The following is a 23,437-nucleotide window of genomic DNA, read 5'->3' as shown; positions in this document are numbered from 1 at the left end:
TCTAAATGTAATAAATTAATATAAAGACATATTTATTAATAGCATTGTTCATTCCTCACCCTTCTCTGTGGAATGTATTTGTTCTCTACATTTTAGTTTGGGGGTCTTGACAAAGGGGTAGAATTGAGATCCAGTAGGTTCTTAAACTGCTGAATAACGCACCTCACTAGGTATTATAACAAAAGAGAATTGGTTTCTTACATCAGTCTTCAGATAAATTTAATGACAGAGGGCTTTTATTTTCTGCCATACACATAGTGCATGTGCATTTTATAGAAGAGAGTATAGTGATTTACATTATTGTTAGTGAAAAGTACCAAATTGAAGGTGGGATATGATGTAGTCATAATTTGAAATACTATCGTATGGGTTCTCTAAAGACTCTACACTAAAATTTAATTAGTCACTTTACAAAAAGCTGTTAAATTTTTTAAAAAAGCAGTTATAAACACAATAAAAGTACTGAGATGTCAATCATGATACCTATTCTTAGATCTAGGACAGAACATACAGTAAAATGGTGAAATGAGTTTGTTTCATGAGGTCATAAGCATAAAAGAATATCTGACAAACAAAGTCACAGACACAGAGGTAATTTGAGATCAAAGAATAATTTCTAGTTCTATGCAACATCTCTCATTCTCATTCCAGGCTTCTGAGGAGTAAAGATTCGGATTAATTTGATGTGCAAAAGACAAAAGAGAGAGGGAGAGACAAATAATAAAGGGAATTCCTTCTTGGTAGTATTAATAACATTTAAAATTATATCTTAAATAAACAGGTAAGATTATAAAGGCAAAAGCCAAATATTAATAATTATGTAAAGTCTTCTAATTACATTAAAATGTGAACTGAATGTAATGTTCAAGACATGGGGTATTTTTTATTCAATTAAATCTTTAGCAGGGGAAAGAAAAAAATCTTTTTTTGTTTAATACTTGATCAAAGTATTTAAAACCACATTATGTCTGTTAACACTTTTGCCTAAGGAAAATGAAATGGCATCTTGGGAAATCAAAGATGAAAATAGTTTATGTTTATGAAGGACTTACAGCATAGTGGACAGAATAACACATACAAAGATGATACTAGAATAGTAATAGCTACAAGTGAAATAGGTAGAAAGTACAGTGGGAAACATATTTGGATGTGAGGATAGAAGAAATAGAAGAGTTCCAAGCCAATCAGAAAAAATCTTCCCAGTGCAGCGGGAACCTGAGTAGACAGTAAGAATGTGTAAGAATTTGGTGAGTGGATAAGTGGACAGAGAACTGTCTATGCAGAGGGAAGAGAACTTCGACGGCTCACAGATGCTCAAAGACCATACTATCTTTGAATGTTGGGGCGGGGATCCAGAATGGTGGGAGAGAGTTTGAGCCCATTTGAGATCTCCTCTGATATATCTTTTCTCTTAATCTGTAACATTTTTAATTATTAGTTCAGTTTTCCCATAGCATCCCTGTGAACACTTTGCTGCAACTCATTATTTTGCTTTATTTTTTTGCCAACTCTCATTAATAAATAAGACAGAGAAAAGTACAGAGTTCACAACTGTACAAGTTTATGGTTTTTCAGTTTGAGCACAACTGTGAAAACATCACCCAGATCAAGAACTACAGTACTACCCATCCAGAAGCCCCTTCATGCCACTCTCCAGGCACCAATAATCCCTCACCCCTGCTAACCCCTCCTGCAAGTAAATAAAACCCTGACTTCCAACATCATCAATAGTTTTACCTGTTTTTGAAATTTATATAAATGAAATACAGTACATATTCTTTCATGCCTACCTTCTTTCCCTCAAGATTATGTTTGTGAAATTCACCTATATCATATATTGCAATAGTTCATTCATGCACATTGTTGTGTAATGTTCCCTTTTATGAATGCATCATCATAAAAGCTTATTTATCCATTGTAGTGTTGACAGACATCTTTGCACTGTTTCAATTTGGGACTATTATAAATACTGGTGCATTTCTGCACATGCCATTTGTAGAACATGTGTACTCAATTCTGCGGGGCTTATACCCAAAATTGGATTTACTGGATCAATAGGTTGTATAAAGTACTTGTACTGATTTATACTCCAACCAGTAGTACATGAGAGTTTCACTTGCTCCATACTCTTACAACCACTTGAAATTTTGATTACCATCTTTATGCTGAGTATGTAGCAGTTTCTCATTGTGGTTTTAATTCACATATTCTTGGTGACTGAGTTGGGAAGATGCTCATATTTTCATATGATTTTTGGCCATTATCCTAATACCAAATGGCCTAAATTCACTCTTTTGCATACTATTGTTAATGAACTTAACAGGGCTTCCAGCCACCATCACTGTCAACTGACAAAGGGAGTGTGGAGGCTAGCAACTGCTGAAGAACATTCGAAGCAATTATTGATAGCAGTATGTCTCTAGGAAACAATTTTCTTCTTTCCTCTTGTCTTCTATTCATCTTGATTCTTCTCTTATTCTAATCTATGTGCCCACCCTATCTTTCTTCTTCCCTTCTGTGTTTCCGGTCCAAAAAGGTCAATAAACAAAAGCCAATAAAAAGTGTGCAAGTAGTGTCTAGAGAGTTCAGTAGATCACTAACAAGTTTGTATCTGAAACTTAGATTTCTTACTTGAGGGTTGTCCAATTTTTGAGGAGTTTTGTTTGTTAGTTTATTTTTTTTTATAAATGAAACAAGTCAGCATGCTTGACTATATATTTGAAAATAAATGGATCATTCACCAAATTGTAATAGGATAAATATAAATATCTCCCTTTTTTATAACTTATGAACAATGTCCAATGAGTATTTTAAAGAAATATCAGAAGGAAAATGGAAAAAAAAACAGATTCTCTTGTAAAAAGAGAACAATAAAAGAAGAATATACACAAGGGTGCTTTATTTCACTTTCCCTAAAGACCAAATACAAGTCACATTCGGCAAAAATAAAGTAGTCATGACCTTTTCCCTCTTCTGCATGATTAATTACTTAATGTCCTATTAATTGGAAGATGTGGCTGAATTTCAAACACTTTCATTTTCGGTGCATATCATCCTGTACTGTAACCACCGATTAAGCTGTTCATCAAAGGTGAGCCAACAAGGTCATCTGAGCAGTATCTCTTCAGCTATTCATTATCCATCTTCAATGATAATTAACAATGGTAACATTTCCATAAATCAACATCTTTCTGATTATTCTCTGATGATAAACAGTCAAAATGTGTGCATCTCAGCCCACCCCTTTTAATTTTATATTAAAAAAATTCTAAATATACCACAGAGAAAGCTCAAGTGAAATGTTACAGAAGTTTCTTTAATTAAAATGTACGAAGAAAATAAGGCTATGTATCTTTCAAAGAAAAACATAAACCTACATACAAAACTAAAGTAGACTGCTGACCACATAGGGGTCAGACATAAGAAGCAAAGGGTTTCAGCCACCTACTACCAATTTCTTCCTCTGGCAAGAAAATTATGGCTCAGGTCAGCTTCAGAGATAACCATTTATTTGCCTACTCAGCCATGGAAGGTGACAATTTAAACAGAAAGCAGATTTAATTCACCTTACTCTCAATACATGCATTACAGTGTGGACCAATAAAACAACTTTTCAGTGGATATAATTACTATATTCCAAACCATAATGTGGAAATGTAATTTTTAGGTTTGGTTCGGTTTACTTTGTATACTTGCTGTGTGTTGTTGTTTATTCTTGATGTATTTAACTTTTTGGCTTTTTAAATCATATTGGTTAGTAAATGCAGAAATGTTATTGGTAAAATATGCTTCTTTAGTTCACTTGTATTGACATTTTCATATGCAATATCTATGTCTAAAACGGTCATATCTAAAATTCACTCACTATAGGAAGGTCTTTCTCAACTTGTAGAAAATTATTTATAAAGTATTTTTAAAATAACATAATAAGGGTACTGAAAATCTGTGTTAAAACTTAAGTTATTAGTAATAGATAATCGGCCTATCAATTACATATGATTATATCTTACTATACACCATATTAATATATTACATTTTTAAACATTAGATTGTATGCTACTATATACACATGATTACATAAAATATATATTTATAAATTGTACTTATTTCTAAATATTGGAAGTAAAATAGTTCATGCTTTTTACAATTTTATTTTATTATTCCTGTTTACATTTTCAATTTTTACAATTTAATAAGTTACTGCTAAACATATATACACAGAGCTTGGAATTAGTCCCAAGTTAATATGTAGAATTAAAGGCACATATTCTAGTCTGGTAGTACTAATAAATGATAGTACTATAAAATGATATGTACATATTATACCCTATGTTAATGTGTTTTTCACAAGTAAGAGAAAACACAACTCAAACTGGCTTAACCAGTAAGAAGATGTATTATTTCACGAAACCAGAAATCAAGGGACATATTTTTGTCTCCTGGCTGCCTCTCCCCAGAGCCACTGCCATGCTCAAGAGCAGAGTGACAATGAGATAAGTTTTCTCCCCATCATGGAAAAGAAATCCTTCCTTTCAGTCTGATTGGACTAAACCTATATAATTCAACTGAGTAGTACGAAGTGAGCTGATCTTCATCTTAGATTATTTTTAAAGTATCTTGTTTGTTCTCCTTTTATAGGTCCCCCCCTTGATTTTGTTTCCATTCTGCTTCTTTATTAAATTGGAAAAAAAAACACACAAATACTTCTATTTTCCCGATCAGAGATAATAACAAAGATACAGTGAGCACTCTTGAACACAAGATTATAGAAAGTTATTGAGGAAAAGTCAAAGTCAACAATAAGGCTCCGAGATGTGGTGAAGTAGCCTGACCACAGTAGTTTACTATAACAAATGACTGTGTTACACCCAAAGCAAGAAAATGCTACATATTCCAAAGCCATTCGCCCAACATTGGGAACACAGAATGATTCTCACCTTGAGGCATCTCAGGTGGCAGATAATGAGGTTCTTGGGCACTAACATGTACCCATTCGAAGTCATCATATAGATCCTGGTGGTAATCACAGGCCCCTGGACCATCATCAAAAGTACAGCCACCTGAAAGAAGAAGCGAAAGATTACCATTACATTCTACACAGATTTGCTAAAAATTGAGAATGTGCTGGAGAAGGAAAGATTATATTGAAATATGTAAAATGGCACTTTTAATAATAAATGGTACTCCTGTTTTTGACTATCCTCATTAAATTTTCATATAAAATGAATTTCTATCAGTAGTCTCTGTTTGAATAAGAAATAAGTTTGAGCCTCAGAAGGAAGGCTGAGGTGCGGATTTTGAAGAATAAAAAATAGTAGAGGGGGCGCCTGGGTGGCTCAGTCGGTTAAGCGTCTGACTTCGGCTCAGGTCACGATCTCACGGTTGGTGGGTTCGAGCCCTGCATCAGGCTCTGTGCTGACAGCTTGGAGCCTGGAGCCTGCTTCAGATTCTGTGTCTCCCTCTCTCTCTGCCCCTCCCCAGCTCATGCTCATACTCTGTCTCTGTCAAAAATAAATAAAAATTTTTTTTTTTAAAAATAGTAGAGAATACTTGTAAGTAAAGCTTCCCTGAAATATACAAACCACCTAAAATCTAAATAGAATGTAACAACTTCAGTGAGGAGAAGGGGAGAAAGGGAATGAGTGAAAATTATCTTCTTTCATAATGCAAGTTCAAAAAAGGTGAAGTTAATACTTAAGACTTACCAAATTCTTTGCTTTAAAAGAACACTTTGAAAGAACATTTGAAATAGCAAATAAAACATACAAAACTTTATGGCGTCTAAAAGTGTTTGGGGTCAGTGATACATTCTTCCATACTTTATCTAGATTACTTTCATAGAACTTAAAAGGGAAAAAACTAAAACATAAACCTGATCAGATTAGTCGATCATCACTGTCACCTCTGCCACTTTATTTAATAACTTTTGTGTGTGTGTGTGTGTGTGTGTGTGTGTGTGTGTGTGTGTGTTTTAATGGAGGTAGCCTTTCCCCTTTACATCAGTCATTTTCCTGGGTTTATTCTCAGGGGTAATTTTTTGGTATAAGTGGAATGATTACTTACTTCTGCTTCTCAACCTACATATACAGGCACACAAAATTCAACATACTTAGTTTATTCCATTCATGAAAATAAGAACTGGCCTGAATGTCTAATCTTGAAAGAAAATGGATTAGAACTAATGAAAATTCAGCAGTGGGTTTAATGAGAAAAACCAATAACCTATCTCCTTTCAAGTAAGTTATTTGTTTAGTTTCCATGGGGATCTTTGTGAAGAAAATCAGTGAATTCTCTGACCAAACAGCAGACTACAGAGTAGTAAACTTCAGGACTATAAATGCTTCTCTGCAAACAAGGAATTCACTTTTTTTCATCAAAAGTCTGTCAGTGTATATATGAATACAAGTACTTGCCAATGACAGAGACAAGCCAGAATCACCGGCAAAGAAGGCAACATCAGAGATGTTCAGATGACATTATGGCCCTAATAACCTTTTTTCAAAAGCAGAACATGTCTGTGGGCATCATGAATCATTCTTATGACTACATCAATCCTTTAAAATAACCAAACTTCAGCAGCTTGAAAGCTTAATAATGTCTTTTAAATATGCCCAAAATAGCCTCTTTATCCATGCTTTCATGGAAGATGATGTACTTCTTAATTTAAAATTAATCAATGAAGAAAGGTTGCTAGGAAATGCATCTTCACATAGCAAGGGGAAAGTTTTTCTCAAAATATAATTTGCTATCACAAACTCAAAATGACTTGCCGCTTTGGAACACATGCCTTCAGGGCCCCCACTGCCCTTTATAATAGTGTGAATGCCCTCTGTATGTAAATTTAAACTACCAGTGGAACCTACGTTGCCTCATTTGGAAGACAAATGACCTTAATTGCTGCCCTTCATAACCATTGTTAATTTTAGACTCCAGGATTCTGATTAGCAATAACCACTACAACTATCTGTACAAAAGAACTGGGTCAACCCCTACTATTTGTTGTTGCATATTACTGCCATATCATTCAAGAGCTTTGGAAATAGTTACTGATCCACTTGACTTGATTGATAAGAAAATTCTTAAAAGATGATTTTTTATTTTACAGCTTACAGTAAATTCTAATCTAAGAGGTACCATATATCTATTTACCGCACATGGGACATATCAAGAAATTGTTTGTGAAAGATTTTTAAATCTTTTTGTATTTTGTATTTCAAGGTAAGTACTAATGTAATATATTGAACTAGATGATAAGAAATTTAAAAAAACAAGCAAACAAATAAAAACTGTTCCTAACCTAATGAATGGTATAGTGGCATAGGCAGACATGGAGTGAAGGAAGGGGGATATATATATATATATATATATAATAAATATATATATTGTAGATATATATATATATCTACACACACACACACACACACACACACACAGTGTGTTTGTTGTCTTATGAGGGATGGTAACAGTATGGTCACATAGAACACAAAGAACACAAGGTCACAAAGAACACAAAAACAAATGAATTGGCTACCTATACCAAGGTTGGTTAGGGAAGGCTTCATGGATCTAGGCCTATAAAGATGAGTAAAGACAATGCTGGGCCAAAATGGAGATGGGACTAAAACTAGAGAAAAAGAAAGAGCAAAGGCATGCAATTCTAAAGAAACATGGGATGTTGGGGGATCTCAACTATTCTCAACAATTTCTTTGTTATGAACATGTAGGGGGACAAGGAAGAAACAAACCGTAAGAGAAACTTACATACAGAGAACAAACAGAGGGTTGCTGGAGGGGTGTTAGATGGGGGGATGGGCTAAGTTGGGATGAGCACTGGGTGTTATATGTAAGTAAGGAATCACTAAATTCTACTCCTGAAACCATTATTACACTATATGTTAACTTTATTTAAAATAAATAAACAAATAAATACTTTTTAAAAATAATGAAACAAATATTAGAAAACTAAATGTGAAAGATTTTAGATATAAAATTTCTAGATTTTATTCTGTAGTTGTATTGAAGCCATTAAATTATTTTATTCAGGAGTAAGGCAAAATTCAAGCCATGCTATAAATAACAACAACAATAACAATAGAAATAATAACTCTAGGGGCGCCTGGGTGGCTCAGTTGGTTGAGTGACTGACTTCGGCTCAGGTCATGATCTCATGGTTTGTGAGTTCGAGCCCCGCATCGGGCTCTGTGCTGACAGCTCAGAGCCTGGAGCCTGCGTCAGATTCTGTGTCTCCCTCTCTCTCTGCCCCTCCCCCACTTATGATCTGTCTCACTCTGTCTCAGAAATAAACATTAAAAAAAATTAAAAAAAAAAGAAAGAAATAATAACTCTAGTAGCCATGCAGAGTTTAAAGAGGAATGGAGGAAAAAGGAGGTAGATGTTTGGTTCAGCCTTCCAACAGATAGGACATAATATATCTTGAGGTAATTCCATTACATAACAATCCTGTTTACCATTTAAGGCTCACTAGAAAGTCTTACAAAGTCTTCTAATACATGGTCTTAAATACACATGTTCCTGAGTTTAAGAGATTTTTATACATAGCATTAATACCTACTTAAATGAGAAGTATCTCGGTAAGTTTCTAATTCATAAAAACATAACTCATGAATTTAAAGTTTCTCTGAAACTAGATGGCAGAACAAAAGGAGGAAATCCTTAAGTGATGTTCAAGAACTTTAGTTAGGCAGAGGGAATGAGAAATGAGTAAGGAAACAGCTTATGTTTCAATTGTTGTATTTGCCACAAGTAACTACAATGAGTATCCGCAAATCATGTCAGAGAAACAGCAGCCACAAGTTTCTTGACCCTTGGAGTAAAACTACTTCTTTAGTGTCATTTCACAGATTGCCAATTCCTCTACAGCCATCAGTTAGCTAAGGGACAGACAGATCTATCACCGCAATGGTCTGCTTCCATGACAGCAACCCACTGATGGGGCTTTGCAAACTGTTCACCTGAAGAGAAAAATCAAGCTCATTTGAATTTGCCTGAATTTCTTTCCATTCCTAAGCTGCTCACTGAAAGAACTGGTACTAAGAAACATTAATATCCCAACCCCAAAACTCTACTGCCTCAACATCCAGTATTTAGATTCTTGAGTGTTTATTTAAATAGATGGTGGCAAATTCTATGAGAGAGCATGGAAATAGAGATGCTCTCCGTGGAATGCTGAACTCAAATCCTTTCTGACGTCAAACTTTTCCATAAAAGCCACTGTTGGGTTCATTTAAAACAAAGTTAAGGGGTGCCTGGGTGGCTCAGTCGGTTGAGCGTCAGACTTCAGCTCAGGTCATGATCTCATGGTTTGTGGTTTCGAGCCCCACGTCAGGATCTGTGCTGACAGCTCAGAGCCTGGAGTCTGCTTCGGATTCTGGGTCTCCGTCTCTCTCTGCTCCTCCCCTGCTCGCTCTCTATCTCTGTCTCTCAAAGATAAATTAAAATGTTAAAAAAATATTTTTAAAAAAAGAACAAAGTTAAATAGGTGAAAAATAAAAAGTCAGTAGAGCCCTCGACAGCTCTGAACATTTTGTGAAAGACATTGTTTTATTATTTTTAATTTTATTTAAATCCAAGTTAGTTAACATATAGTGTAATAATGGTTTCAGGAGTAAAATTTAGTGATTTATCACTTACATATAACACCCAGTGCTCATCCCAACAAGTGTCCTCCTTAATACCCATTACTCATTTAGCCCATCCCCCCACACACCTCCCTTCCAGCAACTCTCAGTTTGTTCTCTGTATTTAAGGGCATTATTTTAAAAGATATTGCACTAGGATCTCCCACATTCTGTCCTCCAGGGCACCCATGCAGTCATAATTTTCTCACTGAGTATAACAGCAAGAAACATAGAGGATTTTCTTTCATGGCTCTTTACTATATATATAAAGAACAAGCTTCATTTAATTAAAGACACAGAATATTGTTCTTTTTATTTTCTTAAATAGTTTGGAATATACAAGGTTGTTTTGTTTTGTTTACAGAGAGAGCATGAGCAGGGGTAGGGGCAGAGGGAGAGAGGGAGAGAGGGAGAGGGGGAGAGGGGGAGAGGGGGAGGGGGGAGAGGGGGAGAGGGGGAGAGGGAGAGGGGGGGGGAGGGGGAGAGAGAGAGAGAGAGAGAGAGAGAGAGAGAGAGAGAGAGAGAAGCTTAAGCAGGCTCAAGCTGAGCCCCATACAGGGCTCGATCTCATGATGAGATCATGACCTGAGCTGAAAACAAGAGTTGGATGCTTAACCAACTGAGCCACCCAGGCCCCCCAGAATATATAAGATTTTTAAAAGAGGAAAGTCCTGGACAAAATATGTTGCCAAATATAACATCTTTAGTACAGTTGTTTTATGATCTTCAAAAATGGACAAACTAATCTTTTCCAATTGTGAATTAAGCTGTGTTCACAAATTTGCTCATGTAAGCGATCATCAACTTTGGAACACAAATAAGGATTTGTGTTAAAAACACAAATAAGGATTAATTCATGTTACCTGAGGACACATACAATACTGAATTAAACTCTGAATAGATCATCTCTATCTATGCTAATCAGAAACCATAATACAAGTTAACTGGTATAATCCCCAGAACTCATTACAAAGAAGCCAACATATTTTTACACAAAAAAATTCGAAAGCATAAAAAAGGAACTTATTACTAAATATCTTAAATGTAATGCCATTTATAATCTGAGTCAATAAGCCTATTCCCAGAAAAACAGATTATTAGAAAAAGGGCAAAAATTGATGCTTTTATATAAAGTTCATATTTCCTCTGAAATCTACTGGGATATCTTAATAGGTCTTTTTTTCCTTTCTCTCAACTTTACACTTCTGGGAATTACTAAGGATTGACAATGCCATGATCAATGTTCAGATATCTTACATCTACAAAATAAGCAATGTTTCTTCTCAATTTAAGTACTGAAATTCAAATAAGAAAAAAAAAAATCCAAATAGATGCAAAGTACGAATGTCTCTGAGGACATAAGTATGAGTCATGGGTCATAATACATTGCTCTGGTTCAATAATGAAAATGATCTACTGAAGAAAAATTAGAAAATTTATGAATTAGAATTCCTTAAAAGACCATTACTTCAGATAAAAAAAAAAATCTTTTGTCCTGCTGGTAACTAATTAGTATGTGAAAATATTTGAGCCTAGCTCCTTTATAAAAGAAAAGAACATGAAACACATTTGTGGAAATCCAAACCCATCATTTATTGATAGATACAAATGACTCTTAATGATGAGAGAAGAGCTCATTTCAAACACACCCATAAATTATCTGATTGTTCATCCCTAAAGTTCCATTTCCAGCCAAGAATATATGTTTAATATATATAATCCAACATTATTTAGCTTGTAAGACTTCTATTCAAATTGTCTATGATTCAAAGCAATGCTATACTCCATCTGACGGAGTAATCTTCCTTTAATAAGAGTGACTTAACCAGAATAGAATAATAACCCAAACTCACCCCCCTCCATCTTTCCAGAGGCAATATTAAAATCTCTAAACTTCAACTGATAAAACTTCAGTAATTTCAAGGAACTGGCAAATACCACCACTCACGTGGTAGGAGAGATGGTTTCTAGACACGGCAAGAAATAAAGGCTAAGCACATGCACAGCTTTGCTATTTTACTTCTTTGAGCTTCAGTTTCTACCCTAATAAAATCAGGACAATAAGAGCCACAGTACAGTTGTACGAAAATTAATGGCAATGCATAAAAAGCCCCTAGCATGTAGCAAGTTTTCTTCACAGAGCCCTTATTTTCTCATGTCCCATTCTTGACACTTTATTATCTATATATGCCATACAGATGCACACTTATGCACATATCTAAGTGCTAAACCTAAATGAGAAAGGAACTTATAGTTTCCGTGTAATTTACCCAAAAAGTCTAAAGCGTTCTCATAAAAGCAGTATTACCATATTACCATCATCAGATATGCTTACAGTTAAATAAAATGGCTATAGCAGACTGGATTTGGGCTGTGGGCCACAGTCACCAATCCCTGGTTTTAGATCACTCCATCCTAAGCACTCTTGAAAATTATAGGTAGTATATAGTCTGATTCAAAGCTTACACCCAAGGATCTTTGATTTCTGCACCACCTCCATATGGCTCAATTTTTTCCCCATATATCAAGATGAGGTCCACAGCCAGGAAACTAAACTGAATGGAGATTGAATAACAGAACTACATCTGAAATCAAATTAGATTATCTGTTGGGGCAGAGATTCCTTTCAGAAAGTTAGAATATGGAAAAGCTGGGGCGCCTGGGTGGCATAGTCAGTTAAGCATCCAACTTTGGTTCAGGTCATGATCTCACGGTTTGTGAGTTCAAGCCCTGAATCAGGCTCTGGGTTTACGGCTCTGTGCTGATGGCTCAGACTCTGGAGCCTGCTTCAGATTCTGTGTCTCCCTTTCTCTCTTTGCCCCTCCCCTGCTCTCTCTCTCTCTCTCTCTCAAAAATAAATAATTATTTAAAAGAAAAAGAATATGAAAAAGCTAAAGACACTTTCAAGGTCCTCTAAGTCTTGTTTCCAAACTTTTAAGACACAAAGGGAAATATATTTTACATTGTGACTCAGTATATACATGCACACATCATGCGAATATTTACATACAGAGTATGTGTAAAAAAAACCACATTTTTTCAAACATTTATTATCTTTTTCTATGGATCTCTAAATCCAGTGCTCTTTCTAGAAGTGAAATAAAATGAAGAGTAGTTGCATGAATCAGGGAAGTAGCTTTGGGAAAAAAAAGGCTAACAGTCCTTTGTCTCAAATACATGTGAGTAATGTCCACTGTGGGAGGAGACTCAGAAGACAGTTGCAAGCAATCCAAGTTTTCCATACCTAATTTCCAAGTCTCAAAGATAAGCCTCTGTGACATAGGCAGTCCTGACAATATGGATGTGACTTTATCAAACCTCATTATGGAGCTAATGGATGATTACATGCCAAACGGCCATAGATATAATTTCACACATGAAAAGAGGTTTATTTAAATACAAACGGAATATATTAATGAAAGGCACTGCATAGTAGAAAAAAATAAAATTGCCCAGTCACAGAGCAAGAAACTATCAGAGCTAAGATCTGAACCTGGGCACTGTGGGTTCTTTACTCTTAACCCCTACATTAAATGGCTCCTCAAAATCAGGTGAGATTAGATATTTTCAGAATTATCTAATACAGCTCCCTCCCAATGGTCAAATCTTCATGACATTACTCAACAGAGAGCACATTATCTATCCCACCCGTATGATGGCGTGGTAGTACTCCATTGTTAGAGAATAAACTATAGTAAACTTTGAACCACATCACACATCAAAGTCTCTCAGGTTTGAGGTCACAGATAGGAAAGGGTCGCTATTGCACCGACCTGCAAAAGCCTAGCTGATTAACTAGCAACTTTGGCAAAGAACGTATTCAAATAGCGTGATTTAAGGCTGAGAATTTTTATGTTCGTAACACTCCTATCATCTTTGCTTGCTTGACAACCTTTACTTTTCACCTTATCTCCCCCAAAGCATGTAAAAACAAGTAGCATTTCTATCTTTGAAAACATGCAAATAAATTAAAAGCAATTTGTTCTGCCAATGTTTACAGTAGCCTTCACATTAATCTTAGTTTAGAAAACACGGTGTTTTTCCCCAGATCATTAATGTATTTACCCAAGTTTCTTTTCCTATTTTTTATCTTTTTATCTATTCCAGTAAAGCCTCATCTTTTTTGCTTAGTGTTAGATACACAATCTAGACAAACCCACTGAACAAAGTAATGGAGAGTAAATGTACTGAAAAATAAAATTCCCAACTGCAGCCATATTTACATTTCGGTAAAATTGGAAAACCACCCAAGCTCACATTTAAACATTTCTTTGCTTTGTTTTGTTTCTCATAGAGGGATTCCTGGTGGGCTCCACCTCACCCCTATCAGACACATCCTGGTTTACTTCAGCCATTGCTCCAGACTCAGCTCAAGCATGATGGGTAATAGATCATTTTTCATTTATGAAGGGAGTTCTGTGAAATGCAGAAGCCATGTAAAACAGAATTCTGTAACCCAGCCTCCCCAAGGAAGGGTAAAGATCGGCTCTGAGGCCTTGAATTTAAAGATTTACATCAGATTGGCAAAGGAATCTTAAATATACTCAAGCACATTTTTAAGAAGGTCAACAATTCAGTTTCATAAGACTTTCAAATATACTTCAAGGAAATGATAACCAACTAATTCAGGTAAGTAATTAAAATGCATCTCAAAAGTAAAAAAACATTATGTTGCTCATTAATATGAAGCTCCTTTCCTATCAAAATCTTTCTAGATTTGGTGTAATGTATAAGGCATAGAGAGGCCAGTGTTCAGGTTTTTCAGTTTTAAAACACGTTCTTAAGAGCAACAAGTTATGGTTCTTCCCACCATTATCTTTATTTAGAAAAAGAAATTTGGATATCAGCATTTCAATCAGTCCATAAACTACTGATACTGGAATGTATTAACCGATTTCTCTCATTCAAAGCATCATTTCTACAGTCAGTTTGGCCTCTCACCAGGACCACAGCAAACAAGCCACTCAAACAACAAACCACAAGTAAATCACTCCATGAATACTGAGTGGTGTCAGAAACCATGTTGTCAGGACTCTCTGCCCCTTCCCTCATAAAGTAAGCATTCTCTGGGCTTCGACCAGAATTGTGATAAGAATGCTACCATAGTCTTTCCCAGCACCAACTTCTGACCAAATCAGCGGCTGCAGCCTGAATCACAATAATTTCCTCTTCTCAAATTTCCTTTCTCAAGAGAGTGCGCATGGTTACCATTTAGTGGAACCACCACATACAATAACGATTTCTCAGGCAACAAAAAACACTGCTACTCACAGACACTTAAGTGATACGTAAGACACTGGTCATTCTGACCTAATGGCGAGAGTCTTCATTGCGAGAATGTTGTGTGAGGTTTTACACAGGGCCTCACCAAGATTGAGGCCTGCCTGTATCTTTGTTTGCTCATCTCTATACCAACAAAAAGACAACTTGGTTTCGCTCTCCCATCTCTACTTCCACCTACTGCATAGGAATGCTGTGCCAATGAATCTTAAAAATCTCTCCACAAGATCCTACGACATTAAAGCTAAGAGCTGTACACACTCAGGTAGCATTAAGCTAGAGTTTTAGTTGGGAAAACATCTAGGTGAGATCCTTATTTTTGTTTTACACTTCCATGAAATTTTTCAGGTAATTTGACCAATAATTTGGAGGATTAAAAAAGGGAAGGTGAGAATACAATAATATCACATCATCGGTGGGCTTTTGTGAAAAAAGAAAGTAGCTCTGTGGTAATAAATTCGGTTGTATGTCAGAAATTCATGCTACCACTGACTCTACTCCCCAGAACTCCTAAAATGTAAACTACCACAATCCAACTACTCTTACATAATAAAAATATTTTACAGATGTTGACTCTACCTATATTAGAATTTCAGATGAAATTCAAAAATATTAAAAAGTGCTTCAGTGCAAAAAAGGAGGTCTGGGCCTGGAAGAATAATTTAATAGACATAAGAAGTTAACTTTCTTTCGCTGCAAACTCAACGCAGATCAGGGGCTCCTGGTGCCTGTGACTAGTAAGTATGACATCTACAGACGGGAAATAGCCTTGTCTCGTCAAATTTAGATTGGCGGAAGCATTATATCCATTTATTTAACATTCTTACTTTAATTGTCCCTCTAGTTCTTGCTCTAAAACATAATGACTGACTTTAAATCTATCTAACTGCACAGCTTACTGATAAAGGCAAACACATTTCTTCAGCATGAAACATAAAAACCTGGAAATTTCTAATTTCAAATATGAGGGGGTGAGAAGCTGGCAAATAAGATTTGAATAATAGATTAAAGGCAGTAGCAGTGTGATGAGCATTTAAAGTCTAGAATCTGCTGTTCAGTAGGACAGCTTTCCTGCCTCACTTCTCAGCTCAAATCATAGCTTTTATTTTGGAATTTTCAAATCTCTAAAAACAGATCAAATAAAAGGCATTATTACATCATGGACATCCTAGCAAATAATGAGTACAAACAAATTGCCCTTAATTAATGTTTCAGTAAACTTAAGCCTGTCATGCTCACTATCCAAGTAAAGACGAATTACAACAAAAGTGTGCATTTTTTTTGTCCACATCATTTGCAAAATGTCAAAGGATTGATAATGTGTAGTATTGACAGTACATGGGATAACAAAAGAGGACAAAAGACACTTTAAGGGGACAATTTGGTTTTATTTATCAAAGTTTTTAATCACTTGCCCTTTAATTCAGCAATTAAATTTACCCTACATAACTGTTCACATATGCGCAGTCTGGAGTCCTACATACACAACCCAGGACTACCAACACCCCCCAAAATGAAAAACAAATTACCTATGGGCTTTTCAACGACACCCAAAGACAACAAGACTATCTCCAAGCCCACAGGGCCCTTACAGCAATCGCGCACGCAGATAAAATCACAAACTTTGGACTAATGAACGCTAGTAAGGTATTATCGTAATTAATTCACATGAGGAACCTAAATGCTGAACATTATCAACTGGTGAAGATAAAAGCCAACTTTAACAAGCAATATAGAATTTAGCAATTATTTGGCAAATGTTTAGACAATAAAAATAACCAAAAGACATTATAGAGGTAAGGAAATGTTGAATCAACAGCACAAACGGTAAGAAGAAACTGTCATAGGAGATTCGAGGATATAAAAGTATCCTTTCCTAGCTACTAGCTCTTTGAACTAGCTATTTAAGCAGATTGGGAAAACAAACACAGGGAAACCACTTATGAGAAGTAACATTTTATGATAAATCATTCAAGATAAGAGTGATTATAGCAATAGCATTGTAAGTCGGCCAAAAATAAAATTATCTAGAAGAATGGCTTTGAGTATAACTTCCTAGTATTTTCCTGACATTTAATAACATAACTTAGCTCCTTTTCACTTATCACTTCAGCAACTTCAGACCTCATCTGAAAGTACAACCACAATGCAAAATAGACTAAGGTATAATAGAGAGCTAAACATGTCAAAAGCATTTCTGATACTTCATCTGCGAAGGACAGGTTTCTAACTGTATCAGAGAATGCATTTATGTACATGTTTCCACGTGAAATGCTTGGACCATGATTGGGAGTATCTAGCTACTACTCATAACTGTATTTAATTCGAACATTTTCTAATAATCTATTAAATCTAGTAAAATAAGTAGAGTAATCTGATAAAATAAAATCTATTCCTGGAAACAGCATTTTCACTTTGTGGAATATAATGCCATCAACTAGAGATATCACATGATAAACTTATTTGAGGAAATAGAAAAGGATCCTCCAACTTCAAGTACCTTCCTAAGTCCTCTTATCACTCAATTTCAATTTTACTTTTAGTCTACAATTGAGATGTTAACCTAACTTTCACTTAGATCAATACAACGCACAAAGGAAACAGGGCTGGAGGAACTAGGGCATGAAAATCATGGTATAAAGCAAGCAATCAGCTGATATTCCTAGTAGTTGCATTTGACTAAGACTCTTTCAGGAGATACTCTATAGAATAGGTAACAACAGGAGAAAGGGCTGTTGGGTTAGATAACTTAGGTGATAGAGACCTGAAGCAATGAAAGCATCCCTTGGGGGAAAGAACAAAAGGAGAGAGGGGGTTGTGCTGAAGACCAAGAGACTGAACAGTCCAGAGGTTGGAAGGGGGGAGGGGAGGGGGAATGAGGCCCAGATGGACGAAATAGTGGATAGTGGAGTTTGTGACCTCCTCAATCTAAATGGCAAAGTCCTAATTTGAGCATAATTGGCAGACCACTCATAATACCATGAATTATGTAAAGTTAAGAATTTCTAGAACTGCCTGTATATACACAGCAGGTTTTCAGATCAGCAGGAGGCATTCAGATTCTTGCTCAACAGGTTTTATCTTACAGCCTGTTGAGGACTACCACATCTAAAAGGACATGTGTGAAGTTAGGAACCCTCTTCCTGCTGTGATCAGGTCAACAAGTAAATATCCTTCCCCAAAATGAGAATCATTCATCCGTTTATGGGATGCCACAGTCCACCTCCACCCTTCCCCTTAATAATCCATGAAAACGAATTGCTGTGTTTCATATTAGGATTTGTTTTTCATGTATTGAGGTATCTTGTAAAACAGACTTTTTGCTGTGGAAATATTAGCAATAACACGGTCATGTTTTCAAGAAAAATTATTTCTACCAAAACATCGAGAAGCATTAAAAGTTAGTGACTGGTCACATGGCTTTGCACCAAGCTGCAGCAATGTCTACAAAATAGTCTTGAACTGAGCTATCTGTGACTTCTTTAAGACCACAAAAGCTCAGTGAGTGAAAGGCTATCAAATCTGACTCAGTGGCATTAATTACACCTCCAAGGGTGAAGCGAGAATTGTATGAGTTGAAGAATAAAATTTTATAGTACTATAAAACACTAGTCTAGAAGTCGCAAGGGAAGGGAACTGCGGGGTAAGTAATTGAAGGCAGGAGAGTTGACTTCCTGCCCAATCACTAACTTGGCTGAGCCCATAGTGGTAAAACTTTCTTCCCAGCCTTAAATTTATAATCACAGTAACAACTACAGCCTCCAAAGAAAAGCAAATGAACACACTCCTCTTCTTAAACATTTAAGATACAAAGTAAATCTCTCCAAATCCTGGGGTGCCAAGCATACCATACCTTTTCCAAATCTCAACTTTACCATAGAGAAACATAGATCTAAACCAGTCAACATTATTGTATACACTCTACACCAGAACATACAAATATGTGTTTTCAGAGCAAGGAAAAGATTTTTAAATTTTCCACCCCTAAAGTGAAAGCAGTTTTATTTCAATCCTACAATCAAATCTATTCTTTACATCTGAAGCTTCAACTAGATATAAGTAACAGCATTTTACAATATGTGTCATTTGGTATGCAGTTCTGTTACAATCTTTAGATGCATTAGAATTCACAAACAAAACTCAGAAAGGCTTTATGAATCTCAAAGGGGATTAATGAAAATATTTAGTCAGAATACAAACAAAGTGCAACACCAACAGTTATTATTAACATGCAAAAAATATTTAAGAGTTCACAGTATATCATACTACATAAACATTAGTATTTTTTAATTAAAAAATCACATATATTCTTACCAAACAAAGATAACCACTGCTAACATTTTGGTGTGGTTTCTTACTATGCTTCCCAACTGTTGTATTTTCTAAATGCTTATTGATAATATTTAGGAAAGCCATTCACTTTTTTTTTTTAATGTTTGTTTATTTTTTAGAGGGGGGGGAGGGAGGGAGGGAGAGACAGACAGACAGGCAGACAGACAGCATGAGTCGGGGAGGGGCAGGGAGAGGGAGACACAAAATCGGAAATAGGCTCCAGGCTCTGAGCTGTCAGCACAGAGCCCAACAGGGGCTCGAACTCACCAACCGCGAGATCATGACCTGAGCCAAAGTCGGACGCTCAACCGACTGAGCCACCCAGGCACCCCAAGGCATTCACTTTTTTAAAATTTACAGTACCCAACCATTCTGCTAATGCTCTAATAATGTTACAGTTGATGCTCCTGGGACTTCTAAGTATAAAGTAATGTCTAAATAATGCTACGTTTGTCCTCCTGTGCGTGTATAATTATTTAAATCCCTAGGAATTCCTTAAACAATACTAGCGGTGGTGACGGCGAACAGATGCTAATTTATTAATGCTCTTCCTATTAGCTGGAGTGTTCCTCATTGGTTAGGTTCGTAAGTCTTTCCACTCCTCTTCAACGCTACTTGAAAAGGGATATTCTTGAGGCACAAGGCAGGAGAGTAGTGATAAAAGTGGTAACAGGGTCAGAGGAGGAAGAGAAATTGCTGTCACGTCAGCACAGGGCAACTGCAGCAGCAGGAAGCTACAGCAACCATAACGGCGGATGATCCTCAAGCGGCCACGAGGTGCCAGGCATGCTTCAAGAACTTTATGTGAAGTAATTCATGTAACCCTCACAACCACAGCAACCCAAAACGGTGGTACTAGTATTACGTTCATTTTACAGATGAAGAAACTGAGGTAAGCTTAGTGTACCTGAGGTTAAGTGATTACTTCAAGTCACACTGCTAGTAAGGCACCGATCCAGGATCCAAATCCAAGCAAAGTTGGTATTTCTGGAACTTCCTTCCAATGGATGGAAATAAGCACTTCAAAGGGACGAGTAGCATCAAACTTGAAGAGAAAGCCGACAAGCACGCCACCAGGTATTACCAAATAAAAATACAGACTAAACAAGCAGCCGCAAACTGTAGGCCAGATACCACGGTGCCCTACAAACACTGGACTGAAACAACACATTTTTGCAAACGATGGCAAATCACAAGAGTCCCCTTAGGAAAAGCAGATTTCATGCTCCAAACGCTCCCATGTAGTCAAGTAATGGCTTCCTCTTGGTTCAAGAATCTCACAAACTTCTCAAGCCAGTGAATTTTAAGGAACCAATCGGCATTAGCCGTCTTTCACTCCCTTGTCCCCGTTCCTTCTCTGGGAGAGGGGAAGGAGGCATAGTCTCATTTTAGCAGCTGTGACTCAGCTGTCTACTCTACATGCCCACACCAGGAATTTGGACATCCTTTCAGAGATGCCATTTACATGAAATTGTTGGGAGAGCAAGGATCCATGCCTCTCTCTGTTAGCATCTATTTCATGTAATAAATATTTTTAACGCAGTTTATTTCAACATGTACAACCCCTACATTTCTTCAGTAGTAGACTGCATTTAATTTACTAGAACTAGTTATTTGAAGATGGTGACTATATTTAAGCCCGCCTACATATCCCTAAAGCAGGACAAGGCAGGGACATTCTAACCTGACTCCAGATAGAGTTCAAAGCAATCCCATAAAGAAAGAGAAACACAATATCAAGGGTATCTGCCAAGTGTCTATCTGCATGGAGTGCTGCTCACTGAGTATAAAAAGAACATTCATTTGTACCTCAAGGAAGTCTACCTTAGTATTGTTTCTTTTGTTTGTTTGTTTTCTTGGTTTTAGGAAAATGCAGGGCTCCATTTATTTAATGCTAAATGCTCATTTATTTAAAAATGAAGAAATCTGAAAATATGAAGGGTTGCAAAAGATCCTGAAGGCATTGAGTACAATTCTCCACCCAGTATAGGAATGTCCTCTAGGGTCTCAGGACAGATGGTCTCTTTGCATCTGTTTGGATATTTTCACACCCTTTATCTTAAGGCAGGACCGCTGTGGTATCAATGGTATTCAACCATGATAGCTTTGAAATCACTTGACCAAAGGGATTGCAGTGGCAGGACACTTCTGAAAAATTTAATCTTTTCAAAGGCTACACTCTTCTGAGTGCAATGCAACCATTAGACTTGAGAACTGGAAAGGACTTTAAGGATCCTTTAAGCAAATGTAGCTTTTTGTTTAATCTAGACCACAGTCTAGGTTCAGTTAAGTAGGAAGGAGGTCTATAGGTGCACATATGTGATGCTTAACCTAAAACAATCCCTGTAAAAGGATCATCCTTCCATTCTGAGCCAGCTTCTCAAAACAAAGCTTCATTTCCCTTGACATTTTCTTATTCAAACTGATACCCACTTGTAACTTTTCTCTTTCCATCTTATTTAATTCACCTTAAAAACCCTGATCCAAAAGCAAAAACAACAACAACAACAACAACAACACAAAAGGACTAATAAAGTTAACAGGTCACTAAAGGAAGCAGAAACTATAGTACTGGGATTCTGGTGTCCCTTGGTCACAACTTGGATTAGCCTTTAAGAGGGACAGCATAGAGAAACATTCCATGTGATATTCCCCAAACTCTAAAGCACAAACCTATTCATACTAAATATATTTGTAATATTAAGCAAAACAAATGCTCACAGGAAAAGGCCACATTTTCTCCAACCTTTACTATATTAAGTATCAGAACGACGAGGGACATCAAGATTTTACCCGAATCAGCTCCTTTCTCCAGGTAAAACAAGTATCTTAGCTTCCATTTACACTAGGGACTCTCTAAGGTTAATGGACTTTCCCAGACTCAGCATATGATGAAAGAGAGCCTCTATCCCAGGGCCCTCCCTCCTGGAGTGTTTTTGGTTCCTGATTTGCACACCACCCTACAATGCTTATTTATTATTCAGCTTGCCTCCATCAGCCAATTTAGTGCTGTTGTTTTGTTTTGTTTTGTGTGTGTGTGTGTGTGTGTGTGTACAAATGAAATTTCCTGAGAGTGGAAGATTTTTTAAAGATAGCAGATTCTGTATGTTATTAACCCAGTTTTTTTTTCTATTTTATTTATTTACTTTTGGGACAGAGAGCACAAGCATGCCAGTAAACCAGCGGGGGAGGGGCAGAGAGAGAGGGAGAGACAGAATCAGAAGCAGGCTCCAGGCTCCGAGCTGTCATCAGCTGTCCCTGCTGATGCGGGGCTTGAACTCACAGCAGTGAGATCGTGACCTGAGCTGAAGTTGGACACTCAACAGACTGAGATACCCAAGGTGCCCTATTCACCTAATTTTTTAAAAAATGAATCAAGCACACGAGAGGTTGGATTGCTTTGCCACTACTTATTTTCAAAACCTCATCTTCTGAGGGAAATTAGTTCCTTTATTGCTCTGCCCAGTTGATCTAATGCAACAGAGCCATTTCTAAGCTTTTCAAAATGCAGTTTAGAATATTAGAAACCAAACACTTCAAGAAAAGATCATATTTTTTTTTAAAAGAAGGAAACCTAAGTATTTTTTGTAAATCCCATATTATATGTCAGACAACGTAGGGGGTACTTTCATCTACTATTTACAATCACTTCATTTCATTTTATATTATTGAACTTAATATTTACAAATGTTAATGCCTATCCTTTTTCATTTAACATGAATATTTAATTTCATTTAATATTTACAAATACTGTAAGTGAACCCGTTCTCATTTTACAGTTCAGAAAACCCAAGAGGCAAAGGATTCATCGATTTTGCTCAGGACACACGGCTGTTAATTGGAAAACTGAAACCTGTATCTGTCTGATAACAGAGCTTGTGCACTTTTCAATCCCCCTGAAAAACAAAAGCAGCCGGGCTCCCGATGCCATACGGCGGAATGAGGACATGGCAGGGGCTCTTCGAAAGCACACAGTCTAGATGAGGTAAGTGGGACTAACCTAATCTCACTGTTTCTCTGATAAAATGTTTCCTTTCGGCGCACTTGCTCACATGATTCAAGAGTCAGCACGACGTGGCAGAGCTATTCTCAGCATGTCACTTCCCAAACCTCCATCCCAGCAATCCCAGGATTCTCTAATGCCAAGGCTTCCATGGGGGGGGGGGGGGGGCGGCTTTCCGTTAAGA

General features: G+C 36.6%; 1 protein-coding gene across 7 annotated transcripts in view; it reads right to left on the bottom strand.

The window, feature by feature from the left end:
- The window catches only part of PTPRK (protein tyrosine phosphatase receptor type K), a 554,739-nt gene that overhangs the window by 417,611 nt on the left and 113,691 nt on the right, over window positions 1–23,437 (bottom strand). For all 7 annotated transcript variants that reach the window (XM_027056952.2, XM_053222257.1, XM_027056947.2 and 4 more), the window contains exon 2: window positions 4,938–5,060. In XM_027056952.2, coding sequence (XP_026912753.1) covers window positions 4,938–5,060 — 123 coding nt within the window. The remainder of the gene's footprint in view (window positions 1–4,937; window positions 5,061–23,437) is intronic.

The sequence above is a fragment of the Acinonyx jubatus genome, chromosome B2 (genome assembly GCF_027475565.1).
Source record: "Acinonyx jubatus isolate Ajub_Pintada_27869175 chromosome B2, VMU_Ajub_asm_v1.0, whole genome shotgun sequence".
Classification (NCBI taxonomy): domain Eukaryota; kingdom Metazoa; phylum Chordata; class Mammalia; order Carnivora; family Felidae; genus Acinonyx; species Acinonyx jubatus.
Note: the sequence above shows the minus strand (reverse complement) of the source record. Positions and strands in the feature narration are given on the sequence as shown.